This window comes from Mirounga leonina, unplaced genomic scaffold (genome assembly GCF_011800145.1).
Source record: "Mirounga leonina isolate KUSES-001 unplaced genomic scaffold, KU_Mleo_1.0 Mir_151, whole genome shotgun sequence".
NCBI classification, from domain to species: Eukaryota; Metazoa; Chordata; class Mammalia; order Carnivora; family Phocidae; genus Mirounga; species Mirounga leonina.
In genome coordinates this window covers 6,564,832-6,588,231 of record NW_023270377.1, presented here as the reverse complement: position 1 = coordinate 6,588,231, position 23,400 = coordinate 6,564,832, and the positions used below count along the sequence as shown (strand labels likewise).

The 23,400-nt window shown below is 48.2% G+C and overlaps 1 protein-coding gene across 1 annotated transcript in view; it reads left to right on the top strand.

Annotated features, from left to right (window-relative positions):
* INPP5D (inositol polyphosphate-5-phosphatase D) overlaps window positions 1-23,400 on the top strand; it is a 114,543-nt gene that overhangs the window by 5,755 nt on the left and 85,388 nt on the right. Inside the window, exon 2 of the mRNA XM_035006837.1 lies at window positions 9,714-9,777. Within this exon, the coding sequence (XP_034862728.1) occupies window positions 9,714-9,777 (64 nt within the window). The remainder of the gene's footprint in view (window positions 1-9,713; window positions 9,778-23,400) is intronic.

Here is a 23,400-nt window from a genome sequence, read left to right as displayed (position 1 = left end):
ATTTGGAGAAACGTGTGTTCAGATCCTCTGCCCATTTAAAAAATCGGATTATTTGTCTGTCTGCTGTTGTCATTGAATTATTGAGAGGGTAAAACGAGAGAATGTGGGCAACACGTGTGGCCCAAGGCTAGGCGCGCGGTAAGCAGCCGCTAACACTGGCCATTATTTTGCACGAGTTAGAGAGTGAGCGGTGACATCTCAGACGCAGGGGAGCATGGCCTGTCTGTGAAGAAAATTCCACAGCAGAAGGAAAGAGGAGAGCTCGGGCAGACTGTCACTTTGAGAACTTCCTGGAGGCCTATAAGAGCCTCCGGGAGACAGTGAGCTGTCATGCGGGGCCTCCTCAGAGGAAGTGCTCAAAGAGATAAGGCAGGAAGAACATTTGAATGGTGCATGAGTGTCCAGTGGCCGCGGGAGCCAGGGTTGAGCGCCCGGAAGCCTGAGGGAGAGAGGGGTCTGGGGGCATGGATGCCAGGAAGAACCACCAGGTAGATTGAAGATAAAGTCAAGAAGGAATGGTGGCCATCTTAAGAGTGACTGGCTAGTTCCCATTTAGGAGGGAGATACTGAGGGGACAGAAGCCCTAAGGCTCTGAGGAGGGAGCCCAGCATGTGGACGGGGTGGGGATCAGTGCTGGCAGCTGCCGCAGGCCTTGCCGGAGGGAAGTGGGGAGACCAAGCCCGCAGTTCTGGGGGCCAGATCTTTCCTTTCTCCCATGCTCATGTCACACCCCCTTTGTCCATTACTTAGAAAAACATCGTATTAACAATACCAGCACCCAAACAGTTTGGGTCCATTACTTTGTAAAAATGACCCCAGGCAGGGCTGGTTCCGAAAGGGTCAGCTGATCCAGCCCCTTCACTTGCCAGCCAGGAACCTGGCCTCCAGAGAGTAGAGGCCTGTGAGGCCATCCCAGGTGTTGGTGGCCACATAGAACTAGATCTGCTGATAAGCACTGCCGTGTTCTTTCAAGTAACTTAAAAAAATACAGTATTAAGTATACTGTACAAAGAGTACAAAGTGTAAGGAAGGAAAATAATCACCCAATTGCTGAGAGACCAACATAAATACTGTTAATTTGTAGGTGTATGTTCTCACTCTTTCTTTGCTCCTCTTTCTCCATAGATAGATAAATCTCTGTACTATATATATAACTATAACCATGTAATTTTGGTCTGTGTTTTTTAGCAACGTTAACATTTCCCGGTTAGTTAAAATTTTTTTCCCTTAAATATCATATTTAACGGGTGCCAAAATTCTAGTACATGATGTGCCGCAATTTATGAAGTGATTCTTGTATTGTCAGACGTTTGAGTTACCAGTAGTGTTTTGTTGTTATAAACATGATGGTGATGAAGGTCTTTGTGCAGAAATGTGACATTTCTGGTTACAGATTCCCAGGGGTGGAATTACAGGATCAAAGGATTGAAAAGTTTTTTAGGCTCTTGATATAGAATGACAAATCGCTTTCCAGAAATTTTGTTCCAGAGTGCTCACCTCATTCCAGGCTCCCTATTCTGAATATTTGCACTTAAAAAAAAAAAAATTAAGTTGCAAGGTGAAAGGGGTTTAATTTCTGTTCCTTTTTCTTTGCATTTCTTGATTGCAGTCATAGTAAACTTGTTTGATAGGACTGTTGACCTTCATAATTCCTCTTCGGTGAATGATCCTGTCCATTCTGTTTGCCATTTTTCTTTTGAAGGTGAGGTTTTTCTGTTATCTATTTACATGAAGTCCTTAGATCACTTTTGTTGTAAATATTTTCACTGTGGTTTGCCTTTAAACTTTGTGATTTCTTTGACATTCAGAGATTGTAAATTTTCATGAAGTCTGTCAATCTTTTTCCTTTGTGACTTTTTTCTCCTTTGCTTTTCAATGTAGAGAGTCCCTCCGCACATGGATATTCTGTTTTTGTTTTTTCTTTTTTTCCCCAGTGAGAGGCGGGAGGGTTAGGACAGGGCCTGTGGAACTTGATAGACTCAAGTGCCTGTCCAACCTCCAGATTCTGTGGGGCCTTGGTTTCCTCATCTGAAAACCAGGGCTAAGAATACCTATGTAGTAGTGTTAGTGGGTGGATTGAACAAATGTGTATATCACATGCAAGGTATTTGGCAAAAACAGATGGAGAAATGATAAGTTTTTTCGGTTTTTTCTGTTTTGTTGGTTTTTTTTTTACATTGAACACTTTAATCTTTCTGGAATTAATTCAGTGGATGGTGTAAGACAAAGGTGTATGTGTATTTTTTTGAGTAACCAATCACCTTTCTCAAAAACTTTTATTGAATGATTTGCTCCTTTTCTGATTCCTCTTTCTCTGTATATTAAGTCTTATGTATCTCTTTCTTGCCTGTTTACCCTGCTCCATGTATGTCTGGTTTTCTTATACCAAATGCGTCACCACAATTTTTTTTTTAAAGATTTTATTTATTTATTTGAGAGAGAGAATGAGATAGAGAGAGAGAGCATGAGAGAGGGGGAGGGTCAGAGGGAGAAGCAGACTCCCTGCTGAGCAGGGAGCCCGATGCGGGACTCGATCCTGGGACTCCAGGATCATGACCTGAGCCGAAGGCAGTCGCTTAACCAACTGAGCCACCTAGGCGCCCGCGTCACCACAATTTTATAAACTATTTTATTTTAGGATTTTCATATCTGTTGTTTTCAAGTATTCTTCGAGGTGAACCAGCTAATAATTTTGCCAAATTAGAAAAAATACAATTGGGACTTCAATTCGAATTGCAGGAAATCTATAACATAACTTGTGAAAAGGAATATTTTAGTATTTGTCTTTTTTTTTTTTTTTAAGATTTTATTTATTTGTCAGAGAGAGAGAGATCACAAGCAGGGTGAGTGGCAGGTGGAGGGAGAAGCAGGCTCCCTGCTGAAGGAGGCTGATTCAGGACTCTATCCTAGAACCCTGGGATCATGAACTCAGCCGAAGGCAGACGCTTAACCGACTGAGCTACCCAGGCGTCCCCAGAACATTTTAGTATTAGTCTTAATGAAAAGTGTACCTTCCCCTCTTTAAAATCTTGTAATTTTCTTCCTATAGATCCTTCCTATTTCTTGTTATGATTACTTCTGATTACTTTATAATTTTGTTACTTTTGTAACTGATACCTTTTCTCCTCCAGTTACCCTTTTGTGGTAACTGATAACATACAGGGAAGTTATAGGTTTTATAAATTTACCTTTTATTCTATCACTTGACTTACTTCTCTTTATTTCAAATTGTTTTTCATTTGCTTCTCTTGGATTTTCTTTAGAGGCAATCATGTTATATATAAATTATGATCATTTTGTGGTCTACTTTGCAAATACTTGTAACTCTGATTTAGATTTCATAGTTTATTACATTGGCCAATATTTCTCAAACACTGCAGTGGAGGATATTGGCAAGAGAACAGATCTACCTCAGGAAGTTCTGTGAGAGTCAAACATGACACTGACTGGGAAGGACTTGATAACGATATTCACACGAAGTTAGCGCTTGATGAAAGTTAGTTGTTGTTCTTTGTCATGTCAAACAAGGACCCATCTTTTCCTAGTTTTATAAAGTTTTGAATGACTGAGTATTTAATTTTATCGAATGCCTTTTTAATATCTGTTGAGATGATTATGTTGTTTCCCTCATTTCATTTACGGGCACAACAGCTTAATTTTATAAATTCCCTAACATTAACCATTTTGCACGATTAAAATGAACTGTTCTTGATTATGTTAATTTTTTATTGTACTCTGAATTTTATTTAGGATTTTTGTATATATGCTCATAGGTGAGATTGAGTTATATGATTTTGGTCAAGTTATGGTTTAAGAGCCATGGAAACTATAAAATATGGAGACATTTATGTGGCATCATCATTATCTGATTTTTTTGAAATATTAAAAGAAGTTTGGCAGAGGTGCTTTTCCTCAGAGCCACAAAATAATTTTTATTTATTTTATTTTATTTATTTTATTTTAAACTTAATTCTTAAGTAACCTCCACACCCAACATGGGCCTCTAACTCACAACCTCGAGATCAAGAGTCGCATGCTCCACTGACTGAGCCAGCCAGGTGCCCCAGAGATAATTTTCAAATATTTGCTTCAGTTTCTTCTTTGGTGTCGATTGATTCTTGTTTTCTACCTCGTTTCACTTTCGGTAAGTTATCTATATTTTTCAGAAAACAGCCCATTTTTTGAGCTTTTCAAATTTTCTGGCACACAATTATGCATAGTTTTTTGGTAATTTTCAGGTTTCTCTTTTATTACTCTTCTTTCTTCTTTTTCTCTTCTTGATTTTGTTTCCTTCTTGTGTTGGCTGGGCTCCCAGCAGGGAATAGATGGCCTAATCCAAAGGGGTGACAGGATAGGGAAGGGAAGGCCACACAGCCTAGAGCTAGCAACCTTGGGAAGCCCTTCCCACAGCTGAAGAGCTAGGGGACAGGCTATCACCAGGCCCTCCGACTGGAGCTGTGGCCTCTGCTGGAGGCAGGGTGGGGTCAGGGGACCGAATGCCCCCCTCCCGTGCTCCTCTCACTCTGTCTGTGCCAGACCTGGGTGAGGCAGCCCACACGGGCCCATCCCCCAGACACAGGGCAGGTGGAGAAGGATGGAGCCGGTCTAGATGGCGGGTAAGAAGAAGGTGAAGCATTTTTTTCTTTCCTTTATTCAATTTGCCAGAGGGTTGGCCATTTAATTTTCTGCTTTTCAAGTCATAAGCTCTTAGATTTATTCCCTGTTTTGCTTTTTATTTTTATTTAAAAAATTGTCTGTGCTCTCAGAAACCCCTACTTATGCATGTATGAGGACAGAGGTCTGTCTTCTCTATTTCTCGCGTGTCCTCCTTGTCTTTTCTTTCTGTACCGACTTTCTCGAGTTTTTCTTCCTCGTTAGCATTCTCCAGGACATGAGCTGCTGTTTACCTCCTCTCTTGTGGTGTTTCTTGCTGACTCGTGAACTCCTGGGTTTTCCCATCCGATCACTTTTCCTTGTCTCACGCTGCTCAGTCTTTACAATCGATCTCTCCCGTGCTGGAGATGCAATGGTGGACTGAGTTCACAAGTCAGATTTCACCAGAATGTCTTTTATTCTTTGTGCAGTGATTCTGTGAAACATGGAAGTAACACCTTTGAGTCCTTAGAAAAATGATGCCCTTCTTTGGAGTGGTGCAATGTTTTCATAGGTCTGGTGATTTTTCTTTTCTGACAAAGAACTGTCAGGAAAAGTTGGGACAGATTCTTTTGGAGAGCAGAGTGGGTTTCTGCCCAATTCCTTTTCCCAGACAAAAAAGGACCAGCAGGGATGGGGGTGGGAGCCCCGATCGGAGATCCAGCTGTTGGGGGTAAGAGCCAGGGGTCTCATACAAGGAACAATGTGCTGGGCCCCTAGCTGCTGGGGCAGGGCGCTCAGCAGACCCCCAACAGCACTCTGGCTGCCTCCCCTCCACCTTTCACTTGGCCACATGGCCTCCTCTCACCTTCTCTCTTCTGAACTAATGGCCTCTTGTAATTCATCCATTTTCTGACTCTCTGGCTGGATTCTTTGAGGTTTTGGTGGTGAATAGTGAACACCCTTGGTTGCTAGGGCTGACGTACATTTTCCCCTGTCTCTATATCGGTCCAAGGGGCTTTTTTGAATGCAGGGTGTTCACCCCTTGTTCCCCCACCCCATCTTGTCCAGAAGTCTACAACATTTAAGCAAGAAAAAAAAAATGTACAAACAACACTAGAAATTAGAACTGATATATAATAAGAATTACAAAGGGGCTTAAAAACAATTATAGAGCATACTAAGCCGATCGGCATCGCGAGACAGGGACGCTAATGAGGTTCTTGAATTTTAGAGTTTGATTTCTCTGTCCCATCCTACCCTTGCCCCCCATGGGGCTCAGCATGGTAGAGGATGTTTCTGGGCATGCTTGTCAGTGTTCACTTGGCTGGGAGTAGACATGCAGAAATAGTAATATTTATCTGAGAGAATAAAAATGCCACGGTGTTGCTTTCTGCTTCCACTGGCTTGTCCTCTTGCATTCAAGTAAAACTTCCCAAACCATATTAGGATTGATCTGGAAATGCCCTGCCCAGAGGAAGCATCTTCCCACTTAGGACAGGGTGGGCACCTGCTGTCATCAGGCAGCAGTTCAGAGTCACGTGGGACGTTTGCTCTAAGCCCCATTTCACTGGAGAGTAGATCAGCGGCCCACGTACCTGGCCCAGCACCGTCCCCACCTGGGTCTCCAGTGGGGCTATTCCTGACACGATTGCCCTCAAATGCACCCCAGTCACTGGAAAGAGTAGCAGCCAACGACCTAAGGGGTTAGCACCCTAAACTGTTACTAAATGCCCACAAAGAGCTGGAAGGGCTGGATGAGACGGACATGGCGCGTTGTCTGGATTACATTCTAGTGCAGTTGCTGTCAAAGAGGATTTCGTCGTGGAATCCTCACTAACCATTTCACGCGTCAGATTGTGCGCCTGTGTGTGTACACGTAGGTTACGGATCTGTATGTGTGTATGCACGTGTGTGTACATATATACATGCGTGTTCTGTGTACACATTCATGCATCTGGGACCAGAGTGAAGTACAGCTGCTGAGGATTGGGGGAGGCCAGGGAGCGCCCCCCTCCACCTGCCTGCAGAGCCCCCATTCCTCCCTGGCATGCGGTCTGGAACAGCTGATCTCCTGTGGGCTGGGGGGGGCGGGGGCGGGTGGTGGAGGTGGTGATGACCTTGTACATTTTCCCTCAAAGACCTGAACTGACCCAGCTCCAGGACGCGGGTCCGGCCCCCTGTGTGGCCGCTGCTGAGATATCCCTGTCTAAGGGGGAGTGTCCTCTCTTCCTATTGTATTCGCTTTTGAATTCTGATCTGTTTGAGTCACACGGAACTGCTTCTGCATTTCAGCGTTCCTAGAACTTCTTTAAAAAGCCAGAAGGGCTGGTCTGCCACACTTGATGAAAGAAAGGGCCTTCCTGTTCCGTGCTGCTCTCTCTGCCCCTCTCCTGGTGACCCTCTTCTGTTTGTTGACAGGCTGATGTTTGGGGCCTGCTCAACTGCTTCCACATATTAGCTGCCCCCCCCCCTCCGCCGAATAAGACCGGGCCTTGGTCTCATTTGCATATCTGCGGGAGGAAGTGTCGGGAGAACCAGCAGTGAGAGATAAGAGCCTGGCAGGGTGGGGCTGCCCCTCAGGCTCTGCAGAGGGGCTGAGGCTGGACGGGCTGGGGAGGGGGGCAGTGGGGCCAGGGTGCTGGGGCGGCTCTCTGTTTTGGGGACACCTCCGGGAGGTGAGGTGACAGCAGCCTAGAGAGCCATCCTTGCCTGTTGTGGTACCAGCTCGGGCTCTGGAGGCAGGACGGGGGGGGGGCGAGGAGCATTCAGAGGTGAGGGAAAGAGAGAAACAAGAAACTTCCCTGTGAGAAAGGAAGGGCCGGGTGGAAGTGAAATTACCCAAACCATTCTCCAAAACTTTCTTGAAAGAGCCAGTGGCTCACAAGCCAAAAAGAGATTGTAAAACGTGACCCCATAAAATCGTAAAACCGCTACACAGCTTAAAAAGAAAAAAATTTCCATAAGCACCGTCAACAATAAGTAACTCCAAGGGGCGCCTGGGTGGCTCAGTCATTAAGATCCTGGGGTCCTGGGATCGAGCGCCGCATCGGGCTCCCTGCTTGGCGGGAAGCCTGCTTCTCCCTCTCCCACTCCCCCTGCTTCTCCCTCTCCCACTCCCCCTGCTTGTGTTCTCTCTCTCTCTCTCTCGCTGTGTGTCCCTCTGGCAAATAAATAAAATTAAAAAACAACAACAAGGGCGCCTGGATGGCTCAGTTGGTTAAGCCACTGCCTTCAGCTCAGGTCATGATCCTGGAGTCCCTGGATCAAGTCCCGCATCGGGCTCCCTGCTCGGCAAGGAGCCTGCTTCTCTCTCTAACCCTCCCCCCTCTCATGTACTCTCTCTCTCTCATTCTCACTCTCTCAAATAAATAAATAAATCTTTAAAACAACAACAACAACAACAAAAAAAACCCCAATAACTCCAAAATATATTGTGGCATGTATCAAAGTCTTACAGATAAATAAGCAAAAGATGATTAAAAAAAAAAAAAGGTAAGCCAAACACATGAAAAGAAATGTGCAGAAAAAGAAAGACGAATAGTGAAACATGGGAACACGGTCAACCTTTCTCATAAAGAAAGGCAGATTAAAGTGAGTACTCATTTTTCTTTAACCTCTCAGATTTGCAAAGATGAAAATGTCTGATAGCCTGTTGGCAGGGTGTGGGGAAATAGACATATCCGGTTAGTGGGAGAGAAAAGTGACACAGCCTTGCTGGGAGGCAATCGTCAGTCTCTCTCAAAATACAAAGCCCGCGTCTCTCCGGCGGCTCTCCTCCTGGTGGTGATCTCCCCATGGCCCCTAATAAATGTCAGCACATGCAGTGTCCAGCATGTTCCAGGCGCTACTGTAAATGCTCTTCCTAAGTTAAGTCACTTAGTTGATGCAGTGACAGGTGGCCGGTGTTGTTCTGGTCCCCATCGTACTGACAGGGAGGCTGGATCTGTGCCTTTACCAGTCACACAAGGTATAGGCACGGAGATGCTCACTGCAGCACCATTTAGGAGAATAAAAAGCTGAAAGTAACTACCCATCCGTCATCACGGGCTGGTCAAATAAATGCTCATACTACCACGTGGTGGAACGTGAGTTGGGAAGACCTGTAACATATGTTTTTTGGTAAGGAAAGCAAATTTCAGAACAACATATATACTGTGCATTTAAAAAGATGTGTATATTTAAGTTTGTACATTTAAGAGTTCGGGAGTGATTTACAAAAAGTAGTAACTCGGAGAAGCGGGGCTCAGCAGGAGGGGGAGAAGGAGACATTTCTTTTTCATCTTTTATCTTTCTTTATGGTTTTAAATTGTTTAGTGTATAATTTTATTTTTTTAAGTTTTTAAAAAGATTTTATTTATTTGAGAGAGAGTGTGAGCAAGAGTTGGGGGGAGGAGCAGAGAGAGAGGGAGAGCACAAGCAGGGGGAGCAGCAGAGGGAGAGGGAGAAGCAGGCTCCCAAGGAGCAGGGAGCCCAATGCGAGACTCCATCCCAGGACCCTGAGATCATGACCTGAGCTGAAGGCAGATGCTTAACCAACTGAGCCACCCAGGCGCCCTTAAACTAGTATATAACTTTAAATACTAGTTAAACAGGGGTGCCTGGTTGGCTCTGTCAGGTAAACATCTGACTCTTGATCTCAGGGTGGAGAGTTCAAGACCCACATTGGGCTCCATGCTGGGCGTGGAGCCTACTTAAAAAATAATAATAATAAAATAAGATAAAATCTAGTTAAACAACACATAGAAATGTTGAGTGAAGTGCCAGGCACCCAGGAGGGGCTAAATACTCTTGTAATGAAGTTATGTCTTGAGGGTGGATTCCTTTAAATCAGACCACATAGCTGTCAAGTGCCAATGTAAATCATGCCCAGAAGACCCCACATGCCTTTTCCTGGAGCTTCCTGAGTGGAGGGTGGGGGGGGGGGGGGGGGGGGGAAGGGGGCTCAGTCTAGGACTGCTTGATGTCAAGGCCGATCTTCACCTCAGAATGGTCAGCTCCAGGGTTCAGAGACGTCATGCCCAGGTTCCTTGAGCCATGTCAGGAATTCCTGTCTTTTCAGTTCCCAGAGAAATGAATTCCCTCGCATGGGTTCTAACGAAGCCTTTGGTCTATTTCAGGTACCGGAATTGTGTTTACACGTACAGGATTCTGCCCAATGAAGATGATAAATTCACTGTCCAGGTAAGCCCTTTATCAACCTGGACATCTGACCCTGAGTGGAGCCGGAGTTGGCAGAGAAAGTGACAAAGATGAAGAAGAGAGGAAAGAAAACTTGTGTCCCAAACAGCCTGGACGTGAGGGCCTGGCTGAGCCTCTTTCTCCCCAGAAGTCTGGGGGTGGGGGTTGCTTGGAGGGTAAGCTGTGACCCCACTCCGTTGGGAAGGATGCCCAGAGACAACGGAAAGGGACTGTAGCTTGTTGATTATTTTCTTCAGTGAGCTCAGCTGAGTGAGGGTCGGTGGGCTGGGGAGGAGAGGAGGGGAACTTACAGGAGAGCAGACCAGTTTTTTCTGAGGGACTAGATGATCGCCCAACAGGTTAGCACAAAACAGTACCTTTCCATTTGTAGACACCTCTTCCGCCAAAGGCTGATGCTCATGGCACCTGGTGGCACCGTGTAGAGGCCAAGTGTGTAAAACTTGCCATTAAACGTTAAGAATCAGCTGCAGCAAGTCTTTCCAAGTCCAAGTCTGGAAAGCCCACCCCCCACATAGTTTGCATGACAAACACCATGGGCTCTGTGTGACCACAATGCATGTCAACCAAGTGGTGTGGAGGCCAGGGGAGCTATTTTTATCTGGCTGCATTAAGAGAGCAGGGGGGTGGTCAGAACAAAGGAGGTGTCCTCAGGAGGGGCAGAGGAGTCATGACCGTGGTAAGAGGCACCAACAAATGGCTTGCACCCACGTGGGCAGCAGAGAGGAGGGATAGACCAGGGTCGGGACGCCATGTCACGGAGCAGCAACAGAGTCTGTAGGGTTTAGCGGAAAAGAAAGTAAAAGTGGAGGAAAGGTGGGGCATGATCACTGATTCCAAAATGTGAAGGGAAGGACGCATTTTGTCCAGAGCTAGGATGTCTTTGAGGGCAGGACAACGGGCAGGTGCCGGGGGCAACGGTCACTGGAAATGTGTCAAGTGGGAGAAGGTGTGTGGAGTAGAACGCCTCTGGGAAGATGATGGGGGTCAAAGGAATCACTTCAATGAGCCACTCGGTCAGAGAGTGAGACCCTAAGGGGGTGCTTGAACCAGCCCAGGGGCTCTCGAAGAATCTAAAGAATATCCGTTGGAATGTTTCTAGCGCGTCTGGGTCACTCGCACGTCTTGGCCTGGTCACCAGGGATGAATGGCAGCACCCCTGGTATCAGACTGTCCTTTCAGGTCCTTGGCAGCTGCTTATCGTGGGCCATGGTGGTCTCTCCCGAGGGGAGGCCTGTGTGGGGCAGGCAGTGGGCCTCCGCGGCCCCCACAGGGTTTTGTGAGTCTAGGACAGTGTGAGCTTTCCTGGCCGGGCTGGCATCCTTGATAGGTGGTTTGCTGAAAGGAGCCTCAACTCAATCTTAAGTTAAAAGTTGGTCAATGCTTTTGATCTTTTTTCGCCTTGTGGTTTCTTCTATTCCTTCAAAGTGAAGACGACTTCAAGTATGACTAGGCCTTAAGCTGGAAAAGACCTGACTCTGTGGCTTCTCGTACACGTGGCTGTACCCACGGCCCATAAACGCATCGGCCGCGTCTGGCACGTCTCCCTCTCACCTTCGTACCCTTGCCGTCGTGGCTGTGCGCCCTCCGGGGAGTTGGCTGCCTGTCCCGCAGCGGTTTCAGGATCTGGGGCCTCGTCAGGCTTTGGGGGTGTCAAACAATGGAAACTCGCTTTGGCTGAGCCCTATAAGGAGTGGGCGGCCCGTGAGGGAGAAGGCCTGGCCTGGGACCAGAGGGCTGGGGGCCCTGCACCAGGGCGCGCCCTGCCACGCCTCAGCTGTCCTCTGCCCGTCTGCTCTTGTCCCAGAGACAGGTGTCCTTCTCAGTTACCAGTCCCCAGAGGGGATCTGGGTGGCTCAAACATCAACAGCTTTCTCTGCCCGGGCCACTCAGGGGCCACAGGCCGGCGTGTCAACCAGATGTCTGAGCAGCTGCTCCCCCCGCCACCCCCACAGTCAGAGCGTGGGGCCATGGGCAGGCAGGCTTCCTAGAAGAGCTGGGGCCCTGCTGGACTGGTGGGCTGCTGACCCCAGCACTGGGTGGCCCACAGCAGGTAACCAGGGTGCAGGGATCTGTGGGGCCCAGGCGGCCTGCAAAAGTTTCCACTCCAAAGGATACACCTTCCTGTAAAAACACAACACCTTCCTGCGATCACAAGAGTAGTTGGCTTCCGAGGAGCACGTTGAGGCATGTGTGCAAGGAGATGAAATCAGAGATCTACCAGGTCTCAGTCCTGACCCATTGCTGCTTATTTTAACCCTGGTTCCTCTTTTCATGTCGAGGCAAAACCTCATACTCTTTTCTGAGCCGAGCCACGGTTTCTAAATAACTCATTCCTTACACCTGAGCCTGCTTAGTGCCACCAGAATGTGAGGCTCCTAAAATAAGAATCCAGCCTGAAAAACTTGGCCAAGTGAAGCACCCAGGGCTCAACTCGCTTTCTTACTTTAGTTCCCTCTGCTCTTCTCACTGGGGCTTCTGTCTTTTTGGACAAAACCGAAGGGCCACCCCACCTCCATTCTTTGCAGAGGGACCTCAGGTGGTGGGTCCGTGCATCGTGGTGCATGACCACCCCATTTGGGTCAGGAAGAGGAGCGATCCTCACACTCTAGGACCTTGCTCTCTTTCCACCTTTCTCAGACTTCCAGAAAATCAGAGAGGGGAGGGAAGGCTGTAACTTCATTCCACTCCCCTGTTGTGAGCATGAAGGTAGCTGAGGACTACAGAAGGTGGAACTCACATGCAGGCCTCCACCCCAGAAAGTGTGTCCAGACCTGGCTGTGTGTTGGACCCCTGGGAAGGGTGGACTCCACCCGAGGAGGATGCAGAGGAAGGACGGTGTAACCTCTCAGGAAGAGAGGCCCCTTTTCCTTCCCACAGTTGTCAATGGAGTCTGATCATAAATGGCATCTGGCCCTTGTGGTTAATCGACCTGGAACGAAGGCAGGAAAGCCTACAACGTGTAAAACACCCACCCGGGTGAGTGCTGGCATGGGGGAGCCCCCACCTCTGCCACTGCTGTCTTTCTTCGCTGGGAGGGAACAGACATCGAACAAAACAACCACATCTGCTGGCCAACGTAAGTCAGTCCTACCTCCTGCTCAGGGGAGGGAGGGAAGGAAAAATGGAGGACAAGGAGATGGATGGAGGGGGAGGAAGACCACGGAGAGAGAGGAAAGAAGGAAAGAGAAATGAATGAGAAGAGAAAGAGGAAGGAGGGAAGATGGAGGAGTAGAGGTGGGTGAGGGTGGAGGGCAGTATTCTAGAAGGTTCCAGGCAGTAGTGCCTGGGGGTGGCGGGAAGGGGGCAGGTGTCGTGGTGCTCAGTCTCTCTCAGCTGTGCCCCTTGGGCTGTGGATTTCTGTACCTCAGTTACCTCAGGAGCCCACAGAATTGTCGTCACGGGGGGGTGGGTCATCAGCTCTCTGGCCCCCCGATCCTGAGAACCGTCTGGTCCTCGGGGGTGAGTAGCGCTCCGAGCCCGGTGTGAGGCCAGAGGAAGGCAGGTCAGCTCCACCCCTCAGGCCTGAGTCTCCCATGCTCACAGTTGGGTCTCTTGTAAACTCCCTTTCTGCCTTGGAAGGGGACGTGACCCTCCTCTGAGGGTCTGGCTCCAGAAGGAGCTGTTAGGCTTCTGTGCCTTTCCGAAATGGCCCTCCTCCCTGGGAGATTAGGGACCGGTTGGAAGCAGTAGGAGCAGAGCCGATGGGCCAGCCTGAGCGTGAGCAAGGGGTTTCTAAACACCAAGGGGTGTCACCGAAATGGCTGCCCCAAGGCCAGTGCCAAGTGCACGTCAGCAGGGCCCTTGGGCCGGATTCCTACAGCCCCTCAACCCTTGCTCTCTTTCTGACATCCTTCCTACCAAGAAGAACAAAGCAGGACAAAAAAGCTGCCCCTGGTCCCCGTCACGTCAGTATTCGCCGTGAGCTTCCTGTCTTTTTCTCCTGGTTGAGGCTGCGTCCAGGATGCTGGGTGTTTCAGACGGGCGCACGCTCAAGGCTGCGTGGAAGTTGTGACCGACAGCGAGCTTGGAACCGTCTGCCTCGGAGACTCGCGGTCTTCTTTGTCCGTAGAAGAAAAGCCCGGCGGCTCAAGCCGCCCGGCTGAGAGGCTCAGGACTCCGTTCCTGGTCCCTGACAGTGGCCGGTGGTAGTTGTCCTGTCGCTTGGGGCAACGTGGCTTTTGGAGACAGAAAACAAAACTTTCTACAAGCCGTTCGTCACAAGTGTCCCGGAGGGTAAACGGTTGAGCCATTGTTACTAAGTTCAGGAAGAGGGTGGCAGCTATTATTGTTCGGAGTGGTCACCCAGTGAAGCAGAGATTCCGTCTGAGCCGCCCGGGCGAAGGATGTGGCTCTCACACACTTCCTGACATTGCACAACGGGACGGAGCTGAAGGTGCAGGCGGGAGAAGACGCGCAGGGCCGCCCTGCACCACCGCTCGGCCGCGGGGGGCGGGGGGCCGGGGGCCTGGCGGTCCCTTCAGGCCCTGACGGCCACATTCTAGAAGCCTGCATTTTTTTAAAATTAAATTTATTTTATTTTATTTTATTTTTTTAATTGTATCTGCTGTTGAACACGGGCAGCTCAAAACATCCCCCAGTTTGCCTTTACCTTCAAAAGGGAATTGGATGGGGGCGCCTGGGTGGCTCAGTTGGTTAAGCGGCTGCCTTCGGCTCAGGTCATGATCCCGGAGTCCCGAGATCGAGTCCCACATCGGGCTCCCCGCTCAGCGAGGAGCGTGCTTCTCCCTCTGACCCTCCCCCCTCTCATGCTCTCTCTATCTCAGTCTCTCTCTCAAATAAATAAATAAAATCTTTAAAAAAAAAAAAAGGGAATTGGATGGAGATAAAATTTTTGAGGACCACGGTTTTTTTGGTTTTTGTTTTTGCTTTTCAAAATTCTATAGAGGCATTGTTCTACTGCCTTCCAAAATGCGCTATTACACATAGCCCCGAAGACAAAATCCAAGGCCAACCTGGTGCTGGTTCCAATATAGGGAACCAGGTTTTTTTTTCTTTTTCTGATTTGCAGCTGGTAGGAGTTGTTTTTTTGTTGTTTTTTTTTTCCTACCCCTGTCGTTTTCCCTTTGTTGGTAGTTCCTGAAATGGGTTCAGCCTGTTCCGTCTGCAAATTTGGGTCTTTCTTCGGCTCAGACTTCTCTTCTGTTTGGTCTTTGAGTACATTTTTATCCCAGCTCTTCCGACTTTTGTCATCCCACCTCCTGATGACTGTCTTTGCTTTCTCTGCCCGCCCCCATGCATCTTGTCCATGCCTCTCATGCTCCAAGCCTTCTGGTCCACCTTGCCCCCCCGCATTGGATGCATTTCCTCTTAGCCGCCCAAAGCAGAGCTCACATGCGGCCGACACCAGCTGTGGTTGGTGGGCTTGGGCGCGGGAATAGGATGCAGTTGTAACCAAGGAGATATGAAGGGAAACACTGTGTGGGGCTTCTGGGAAAGGTTTATTTGTCTTAGAAAGAGATACAAGGATGGCGTCTGCCTTCGGCTCAGGTCATGATCCCAGGGTCCTGGGGTCGAGCCCCACGTCAGGCTCCCTGCTCTACCGGGAGTCTGCTTCTCCCTCTGCCTGCTTCTCCCTCTTTGTGCTCTCTCTCTCAGTCAAATAAATAAATGAAATCTTAAAAAAAAAAAAAGAGAGAGGTACAAGGATGAGATGGTCCCTTTTCTACCTTTGGAAACTGTCATAGCGTATAATAGCTGGGGCTGAGGCTCCCATCTTGCAAGCAAGAGGGGAGGTAGCTGGGGAGTGAGGCCGATATGCAGAGGGCAGAGCAGAAAGGTACAATGAACCTGGGTCCCCGATGACACCACTGAATTAACTGAACAGAATTAACCCACCTGGTCACTGCCTTGCCTCTCGTCTTCCTGTTTTTGAGATCATTCCTTTTTGTTCAAGTAACTGAATTAGGGTTTTCTGTCACCTGCAGCTCCAGGTATTCTAACATGCAGAGGTTTGGGCTGTCCTAGGGGAATCTCAAAGCAGAAAATGAAAAATTTAAATTGAACATCAAGTTTCACGGCCCCCAAAGCCCACAAGCCAAGATCCGACCCCTGTGGTCTCTGACTCTTCCCTCTCCCTAGCTCTGGCCTGCACCATGTTGCTGGACCCACTCCCACCCCCACCCCGCCCCTGACATTCCCTGACCCACGTCACCATGCCAGACATCCTGGAGTTCAGTATCTCTTTGTCCAACTGTAACCACAGAAAGCACAAAAACCAATCCATATTTCAGCCATTTCTGCCCTGGGAAGTTACCTCCATTACTTGCTTACTATAGATGGTTTAGCCGCTCCAGTCGGCGTTGCCTTTCAAGATGAGGTTCTGGGTCTAGCTTTCACATATGCAAGAGGAAGCTTAAAGTCACCCAACAGAAGGGAGTCTTTCCTCTAAGAAAATACCCCCCTACAGAGGCCTTCCCTGATGACTCCATAAAAATGTCTACCCACCCCCACCTGTCGCCCCAACCCCATATCCTGCTTTATCTTCCCTGTGGCACTTGTAATTGCCCACTTTACTTGACTTACTTATTGTCTGTCCTCGAATGGTCCCTGGCATGTGGTGGCCACTTGGTAAATATATCAAATGACTGATGTCTGCTGCCGCCCGTAAGAATACAGAAGGAACTGCATGTTTCAGCTACAACGGTGACTTGGGTAGTGCTTGCCACACTTAACAGCCCTTCACTGGGTGTCCATGGGATGCGCCTGATCTGTTTGTTGACTCCTCACCCTTGCTTTTCACGCCTTGACCAATTTCCTCTGCATTCTGGGCAGGGAGTTTCCCCTGCTCCCCAGTCTCAGTTTTGCTCTCACCCCCTCCGATGTGGATTTGAATTCCACCACTGAGTTTTTCATTTTGCTGCAAGCCGACCTGATCTGACTGGTCTCCCTCTTTAACTGGCCCTGTTGTTTGTTCGTCTTTCCTGTTCTCTTCTCGTGAGGAGAAGGAGGTACCGAGTCTGGGCTTCTCTGTCCTGTCTTGATGGGGACCTGTTCGAGCGCTGTTATGGTCTTATGGCTGCTCACTGGGCTTCTGTCACCCCAGCTTTGGAGAAGTGGGAGGACAGAAGGAGGAGGTCAGGGCAGGGGCTGGTGGCTGGGGTCCCATGAGGCAGCAGGAAGAGAGAGCCTTGGGGATACTGGAGGGGTCAGAGGGAGGGTCCCCTAACTCCCCCTGGGCCCTACACCCTCATCCCTCCTCACCATTGCTCCCATTTATTGAGCCCTTCCTGGAGCCAACCACTTGATATATGACCTTTAATTGAATCCTGGAAGGGAGTATCATTATCATTATTCCCATTTGAAATACAGGGAAACTAAGGGGCTGACATTATTTGCTTGGTTCATACAACTAGTCAGTGATAGGACAGGGATGTTATTTGATCTGCCATGCTCTGGCTTAAGGGCCAGGCCACCCTCCTTCTCCTTGGCTTGGCTCTTAGTCACCAAGGCACCCTGTAGTCTGGGCGCCTGGCTGGAAGGCCAGATTGAGTCTGATGCTGCCGCCATGTTTGGCTACTGACCTCTGCTTTCCTGGCCACCCAAGGTTGGCCCCGGCAATGGAACCAGCTGTGAACTGTATGGCACTTGAACCTTTAACCTTCTTGAATGAGGCTCAAGATGACCCTACTCTTAAGCCGAGTCCCGTCAGCTCTATAGCCGTATCTCCTGACCATATTCCTTAATGACTTGTCATTCCAGAATGACTTAGCTCAGAGATTCCCCATTTGTTCATCTGCTTGTTCATTCAGCAAATTTCGCTTAGGGCACTGGGGGTACAGTAGTTAGTCAACCTTGTACACATAGTCCTTGCCCTTATGGGATGGATGTTCACTTTAGAGACTGATGACAACCAATTATCAAGATTATCTCCTGGGCCCCAGATTTGTATACCTTGAAGTAGAGGTGTGTCAGGTGTCTTCATAGCAAAAGGAGCTTCCCTCAAGTGGGAGGAAATGAATGACCCAACCAATCCCTCCAAAAAGTCATCACTCCCTTTCTGTGCTCCCCTAGCACTTCCCCTCTTCCTGCTACCATGCCCTTCCCATGTGGGTGGCCCTCAGCTCTGTGTCTGTCTCCCCCCACCTCTCCACCCCTGTGAGCTGTGGGTGCCTCGGGAACACGAGTGAGGGTTCGTTTGCTTCTTGTGTGCTCTAGAGCCTGGCACAGGACAGAGAATTCATAACCATTCATTGAACGAAAGGCCCAATTGGACTTGGCTTGAAGATGGTGCCTCTGTTTACCACTGAGTGCTCACAAACCCTTTGAGGTTAACCTTAATCCCCCTGTTCTTGGCAGAGGTGTCCCACTTTGAGCAACCCCGAGATGGAAGAATCCAAATTTCTTCCCAAGTATTCAATGAATTAGTAGGTAATCCGTTAGTCATTTTTACAAAGACATTCACTGTTAGAGAGTAGGAAGTTCTCAAAGTCCCTTCACTGAAGCTGCCCCTGACTGTCCAAGTCAAGGGTCCCTGGAGGGCGGATGGGCATCAGAGTGCCTGCCTGTCTCTCTACCACATTTATGCTCCTTCATGACTTGGGGGAAAATGTTCTGAAGTTTTGAAATGAAGAGCTGTATTTTCCAAAATCCGATATTTCTGGCAAATACACTCTGAAGACCCTGGAAAGAGGCCATAGCACCTCATACTGGGACAAGGACAGGACACAAGGACATAGTCCCAGGCTTTAAAGAGGGAAACCGGACATTCACAACAAGTAGATTTCAGGGTTACTCAGAAGTCTGCAAGAAAAACTGTTGACTGCTCGAGAAACCAAACAACAGAATGGCTCTCCCTCTGTGGGAAGGCAACAAGGAGATAGTTACTCCTACCGACACCAAGCTCCTCCCTGCCCCAGGATCTTTGCACTTGCCCTGCCCTCTGTCTGGGAGTCTATCCCTCTAGATTACCACATAGCTAACTGCCCCAAAGTTACTCCCAGGTCTCCCCATCTAAAGCCATGCCCTGCCCTGACAGTCATTCTGCTATGACCCTGTTTTATTTTTCTTCATAGCTCTTATCACTGTCAGCAACCATATTAGTTTTCTTTTGCTGCTGTGATGAATTACTGCAAATGTAGTGATTTAGAAACAACACAGATGTGGGGCGCCTGGCTGGCTCAGTTGGTAGAGCGTGTGACTCTTGATCTCAGGGTTGTAAGTTTGAGTCCCACGTTGGGGGTAGAGATTAGTTAAAAATAAAATCTTAAAAAAAAAAACCCACAAATGTATTATCTTACAGTTTTGGGGGTTGGTAGTCTGAAATGGATTTCACTGGGCTAACATCAAGGTGTTGGCAGGACTGTGGTCCTTTCTGGAAACTAGGGGATAAATCTGTCTTCTTGCCTTTTCCACTTTCTAGGGGTCCCCCGTGTTTCTTGGCTCATAGCCCATTTTTCCATCTTCAGAGCCAGCAAAAGGCGGGGGGAGAAAGGGGCTCTGGTTCTGACTCTCCTCTTTCCCTTATGAGGACCCTCGGGATTTGATTGAGCCCACCTGAATAATTCAGAACGCTCTCCCTATCTCAAGGTCAGTACATTAGCAATCCTTAATTCCTTCTGCATCTTAATCCCCCCCCCCCCCCATGCCATGCAACAAAACATATCTCTGGGATTCAGGGATCAGGACGTGGACTTCTTTGAGGGGGTTCTGCCCACCACAGTGACTCTCTGTTATTTATCGACTCACTCATTTGTCATCTATCTCCCCTATGAGGATGTGAAACCCAGGGGTGCTAAGACCTTGTCTTTCTTGCTCACTGCTGCGTCTGCTGCTCTTAGAAGAGCACATGGCACATGGGAGCTTCTCCTTTGCTAAACGGTTGAATGAAGAGGTAAATTTGTAATATGAGTGAGGGAGGAAAGGCCTCCATTTCTTTACGTCTACAAGGAGGGGAGTGTAGTAGAGACCTCCAAAGGCCTCTGCGCTCTAAAATTTTACAGTTCCTTCCATGACAATGACATTGACCAAGGTTTAGGAGAGGGGCGTGTTCCGAGCAGCTGTTTGGAATCTGCAGCAAGAGCGGCAGGAACCGGGTCTGAGACAACGGGTCTGGGACAAAGGGAAGGCAGCGGGGGAGCTTGGGGGTGAGCAGCAGAGTTAATCCGGGAGCTGCCCCAGGCTGCATCTTCCCAGGCAGCTCCTCTCCAGGCTGAGGACACAGGCTTGTCTGCCGGCTGTCATTTCTGTCTCCCACCAAGTACCTCGAGAGTTTCACAGAGAGAAATGAAGCAAGCTAGAGAGAAGAGCATCTCAGGGATATGTAATTAAGGATAAAAATATCCCTCCCAGGCTCCCAGCAATGGGGAGATAGAAAATGCCCCTGATCTGGGGACCAGGGGAACCATGAAGGGTTTTGAAAGATAATGATTGGTACAGGTTTTTAGTATGGATAAGCTTGCACAATTAGAAACACCATCTATATCCAAACAGCACCAAAAGACACGTGGTTACATTCTTGACAGGGAGGAGTTCAAAGCGTGCAGCTTTGTTAAATATAGAACCTTTGCTTGGGGTGAGAGAAAAGGGGAAACGGACATAGAGAAGGAGAAGATGGGCTTCCTTCTTTTCGTGCAGCAGAGGGAAATGACGATTCTGGAGGCAAATGTTGAATACTGGAGGTGGAGGAGGACTTAGAGGCTCCTGACAACACCCCCCTGCCCCCCGTCTCCCCTCCCTTCCATCTTGAGCCGGACAGAGCCAGGACACAGAGCCCATGACTGTCTCACCGCCCCCCCCCCCCCGGGCCCCCGTCCCCGACTCCAGTCCTCTGCACTCCTCAGCCCCACCCCACGCTTCCCACCTCAAGGATGTATTCCTGCTGGAAGGTGTGAACACATTTCAACCCCATGGTGCAAATGGTTACCCAGGAAGGAGCAGAAAGATAAATCACATGGCCTGAGAGAGATGGGAAAATACGTAGCCTCTCCATCTGAGTGCAGCGAGCGTGAGGCCCCGCAGCTTACCTAGCCCGGCTGGGCCCACTCACTCCCTCACTCTTCTGGCTAACTTTTCTTTTTTTGCCTTTAAGAGGGATTCTTGCAGGTCAGTATTTGTTATCTCTGCTTTTTCTCTTAGCAAACTAGTAAGTGGGGGTGAGGAAGTTCAAACTGAAAATACTCAGCAGAGAGAAAATCCCCGGCCACCAGGACCTGCCTTGCTTCTGGGGAAACTGTCCATGTAAATAGGTTTCTCTAAAATTTAACGTTAGAACCCGTAACATACTTGCCATCTCAAAAATAGTCTTAAAGACCTTATGGGAAGTACTTGGAATGCTCATTATGGCATTCTTTAAATGTCGACTCTGATATCTGGGGGAGAGATTTGCAAAAGTTTGGCAACGGGTAGCATCGTGCCTGGTCAGCTAGAGCTAAGTGTGCACGCTTTTCGGCATGCTGTGGTTCCCTTTAAAAGTGAAAGTGGTCAAAAGGTACAAACTTCCCCTTATAAAATCAGTAAGTCCTGGGGATGTAATGTACAACATGGTAGCTGTAGTTAATGATAGGGTATTGTATATTTGAAAATCGCTAAAAGAGTAGGTAGATAGCAAAAATCTGACTACAAGAAGAAATACTTTGTAACTGCGCGGTGATAGATGTTAATTAGACAGGTCCCGGTGATCATTTTGCAGTATATACATGCCTATATCGAATCATTATGTTGTACACTGGAAGCTAATATAATGTTGTATGTCAGTTATATCTCAATTTTTTTCCTGTAAAAAGCAAAGTTTATTGGAAATGTTGCCTGGGAACAGAGAGGAGTAATAATATTAATAATAGCATCATCGCTCGGAGTCCTCGTGCCATCCAGAGCTCCCTCCTGCTGCCAGCGCTGAGGAGGCTTCAGACCGCACCCGCTTTGGCCAAAGAATGTTCTCACTGGTGCCTCCCGAGTGCCCCTCTTCTGCCTCCACCCCGTTTGCCCTGTGCTGCTCCCTGGGGTCTAGAAACAGATGATGCCCTGGTTGTCTCGCTGGTAGAGCCCAGGAGATTCTCTAGCGCTGGGGAATGAGGCAGCCACTGGCCACATGTGGACAAGTACTTGGGTTGCAGTTAGTCTGACCGTTTTTAAGTGTTTTAACCATGGCTGAGGTGTCACTTTGGTAATAATTATTTTCCTTTTAAATATTTCACTTCTTATCTTTATTTTAACAGCAACATTATTGCTACAGGAAATGGGATCGTCTCAGAAAATCTGGGGCTCAGAAACGCTGTAGCTTCGGGTCCCACACAGGAGTCCCCACAGAGACTGGGGAAAGGAAGCCTGAGGCCTGATTGAGGAAGAGCTGGACCCTAGGCTGGGGAGTTCAGAGACTGTTCTGCGGGGGCAGTAGGGAGCCATGGAGGGTTGTGTATAACACAAAAAGAACCATTTGCAAATGAACAACTCTGTGACATCTCGCAGGTTCACAGTGTTGCGTGACCACCCCTCTGTGTGTAGTTTCCACACATTGTGATCATCCCAACATAAAACCCCAGACACATATAGTAATAATTTTGAAGTTAGTTGTTTTTTTTTATTTTTTTTATTTTTTATTTTTTATTTTTTATTTTTTTTTTAATTACCTTTTATTCCTTATGCCCCTTTCCCTGGGTGTCAAGACCCATGTAGAGAGTTGCTCCTGTTCTCTCCGCCTTCCCTTTCTTTCTTGTTTTCCTGTCTTTTTCTTTTCTTGCTTTCTCTTTTTTAATTTTTTATTTTTTTGCTTTCTCTTTTTTTAAAATATTTTATTTACTTATTCAAGAAAGAGAGACAGACAGAGAGCGTGAGCGGGGAGGAAAGGGAGAAGCAGGCTCCCCGCTGAGCAGGACCCCTGGATCATGACCTGAGCTGAGGCAGACGCTTAACCGACTGAGCCACCCAGGCGCCCCGGCTTGCTTTCTTTTCAACCCAAGTGAAATGTGAACATGCCCCTTCAAGAGTTCCAACAAAAAGCACGGAGAGTAGAAAGCAAAAGTCTGCCCTCAGCATCCCCGCACCCCTCTCTCCTCGGTGGGGGCAGCCACTGCCAAGCATGTGGCATTTGCCATTTGGGTGTTCATTTACACAGAGATGGGAGCTTGTACAGAGATATAGGGATTTTGTAAAAAACAAACGGGATTATGCTGTCCATATTGTTCCACAATTTGCTTTCTTCTCTTAGCAGTTTGTCTTTGAGATTTATCCAAGTCAGTTCACATACCTCTGTGCCTCTCAGCCATTGTTACCATACAGTTCATCTTCCCACGGATCATCATTTAGACCGTGTCCTTGTTGTTAGCACAGAAAACCAACACTGGAATCAGCAGGCTCGTGCGGGCCTCTGTCACACGTGCTACACGTTCTCTTCAAGATGGTATTAGTAGGGTAAAGGAACGCATGTTCTTATCCTACATACATACAGCCTTTTCATCCTGCCAAAAACCCCTTCCAAGTGGCCCTCCCACGCGGTGTCGCTTGGGGCCCACCAACCATGTCCCCACATCCTCTCAATACTAGACGTCGTCAGGGTCTATAATTTTCACCAAGCAGTGGGTGAAACATGCAATCTCAATATTTTATTTTACATTTCCTTCATTATAAACATTTTTTCCTATGTTCACTGGC